The sequence below is a fragment of the Penaeus monodon genome, chromosome 22, assembly GCF_015228065.2.
Source record: "Penaeus monodon isolate SGIC_2016 chromosome 22, NSTDA_Pmon_1, whole genome shotgun sequence".
NCBI classification, from domain to species: domain Eukaryota; kingdom Metazoa; phylum Arthropoda; class Malacostraca; order Decapoda; family Penaeidae; genus Penaeus; species Penaeus monodon.
The window spans coordinates 42,269,069-42,270,326 of record NC_051407.1 but is presented as its reverse complement, the minus strand read 5'-3'; the positions used below and the strand labels follow the sequence as shown (position 1 = coordinate 42,270,326).

General features: G+C 46.7%; 1 protein-coding gene across 1 annotated transcript in view; it reads right to left on the bottom strand.

The window, feature by feature from the left end:
• The window catches only part of LOC119587621 (calcium-binding protein P-like), a 1,908-nt gene extending 771 nt beyond the window's left edge, over positions 1-1,137 (bottom strand). The window contains exons 1-3 of the mRNA XM_037936329.1: positions 1,061-1,137; positions 661-744; positions 154-521 (exon numbers count right to left, since the gene is read on the bottom strand). Coding sequence (XP_037792257.1) covers positions 154-521; positions 661-744; positions 1,061-1,098 — 490 coding nt within the window. The 5' untranslated portion in view covers positions 1,099-1,137. The remainder of the gene's footprint in view (positions 1-153; positions 522-660; positions 745-1,060) is intronic.
• Positions 1,138-1,258: the final 121 nt, after the last annotated feature.

The following is a 1,258-nucleotide window of genomic DNA, read 5'->3' as shown; positions in this document are numbered from 1 at the left end:
CTAATATTGAAAACAAATAATTTACATTCACAAAAAATATATGCTCGGAAAATCTGTCTCCGATGGTTCAAGTTTTACCGTTGCGAATTGAAATTTTCGTAGCATGACTACATCTGAGGTCCGGGAATGTCTGTATCCACTGCACATACGTACCTTGACCCTGAGTGGCGTCTCGTCCGCAGCAATACCTTTTGTTGTTGGGCCCACGGCACCACACGTTGCACACTCCTTGGCCGGGGTAGTGGCCTCCCTGGCCGGGGTAGTGGCCTCCCTGACCTGGGTAGTGGCCTCCCTGGCCGGGGTAGTGGCCTCCCTGACCTGGGTAGTGGCCTCCCTGACCGGGGTAATGGCCTCCCTGACCGGGATAATGGCCTCCCGGATAATGACCTCCTGGGTAGTGACCACTTGGATAGTGGCCTCCTGGATAATGACCATGACTACCATGACCCGTGCTAATTCCTATATGGGCATCCACAATGCCCCCGCCAATGAGGCTGTCCACGAGACCCCGGGTCGGCGTGCTGCAGTTCATGAAAACACACAGAAGACATTATCATTCAGTGAATGCACAAACCATCAAATCAGTCTGCCAAATCATTACTTATCATTCCACATTTAAACTTTAAATTCCTCTCACAGTCAATCCGCACGAGAACATACCTGAAGACGACGTCAGGCACTTCCTCACTGTCAGCCGTTGCTGCGGCCGCCATGACCACCACGAGAAACGCCGTCACGCACATGCTAGGAGATACGGTCTTCTTTAAAGATATCGCATGGGTTTTGATGTGCAATTTGCATTAATGGTAGCAGTCTTGCATCGCCATTCTGTTTTTCTTCTAACATTTATCTAATACTTAAGTGTTCAGAGTTGTGCAACTGTTTAATTAGAGCCCCTTTTCAATTATAATAAATTTCTTTACGTATCATATATCCATATTAATACTTAAAACAATTACGTCAATGAATACTAAACGACTATTGGAGTGACGCCGACAATCTAAAAAATAAAACCTCTGGATATTGTTGGACGATCCTGAGTTTAGCAACCTCCCATTACCTGCTGTTTGGCGCCTTTCCTTTGCTATGGACGGACATCACTGTACTTGCTTCTATATATACTGATCAAGAGAGAAAACCTGCTGGGATCTTAGGTGCCAGTTTGCTTTTTCAAGGCCGGTTCCTTTGCTGACCCGAACAATGCAGTCTGCTTAGGTTTCAGGCTGCACCCTTATCCTGGGTTAAATCTTATGCTGTC